This window comes from Diaphorina citri, unplaced genomic scaffold (genome assembly GCF_000475195.1).
Source record: "Diaphorina citri unplaced genomic scaffold, Diaci psyllid genome assembly version 1.1 scaffold4519, whole genome shotgun sequence".
NCBI lineage: Eukaryota > Metazoa > Arthropoda > Insecta > Hemiptera > Psyllidae > Diaphorina > Diaphorina citri.
In genome coordinates, this window is record NW_007381917.1 from 19,601 (window position 1) to 20,001 (window position 401).

General features: G+C 45.1%; 1 protein-coding gene across 1 annotated transcript in view; it reads right to left on the reverse strand.

Annotated features, from left to right (window-relative positions):
• LOC103521101 (UDP-glucuronosyltransferase 2C1) overlaps window positions 1-322 on the reverse strand; it is a 13,078-nt gene extending 12,756 nt beyond the window's left edge. The window contains exon 1 of the mRNA XM_026831931.1: window positions 122-322. Coding sequence (XP_026687732.1) covers window positions 122-206 — 85 coding nt within the window. The 5' untranslated portion in view covers window positions 207-322. The remainder of the gene's footprint in view (window positions 1-121) is intronic.
• Window positions 323-401: the final 79 nt, after the last annotated feature.

Here is a 401-nt window from a genome sequence, read left to right on the forward strand (position 1 = left end):
CACTGGCACGGTTCTCATGTGTCGGCACATGTGTTGTTGACCCTCCCGGTCCGTACCTGTAGGCAGTACCTAAACTAAATGATGATAGATGAAACCCATCCCAAAGGTACTTGAATCTTGCCCATCTGATGAATGAAAAAGAAGTCAGACAGAGGATTGTAGTAGCTGATATCAGATAGCAGAAGATCATTGGTCTGTAGCTTCATGCTCCCCTCCACACTAATATCATTATAGTTGGGTATCTTGCTACTCTGCGGGAAATGACTGAGGATATCCACCACATGACCATGATCTGTAAGACCTGTGGAATATCACAACATTGATGATAAGTAGCTCAGAGGACGTTGGACTTGTCGTCCGGGAGATAGGGATTCGAGCCTCAGTAGCGACATGAAAATGTA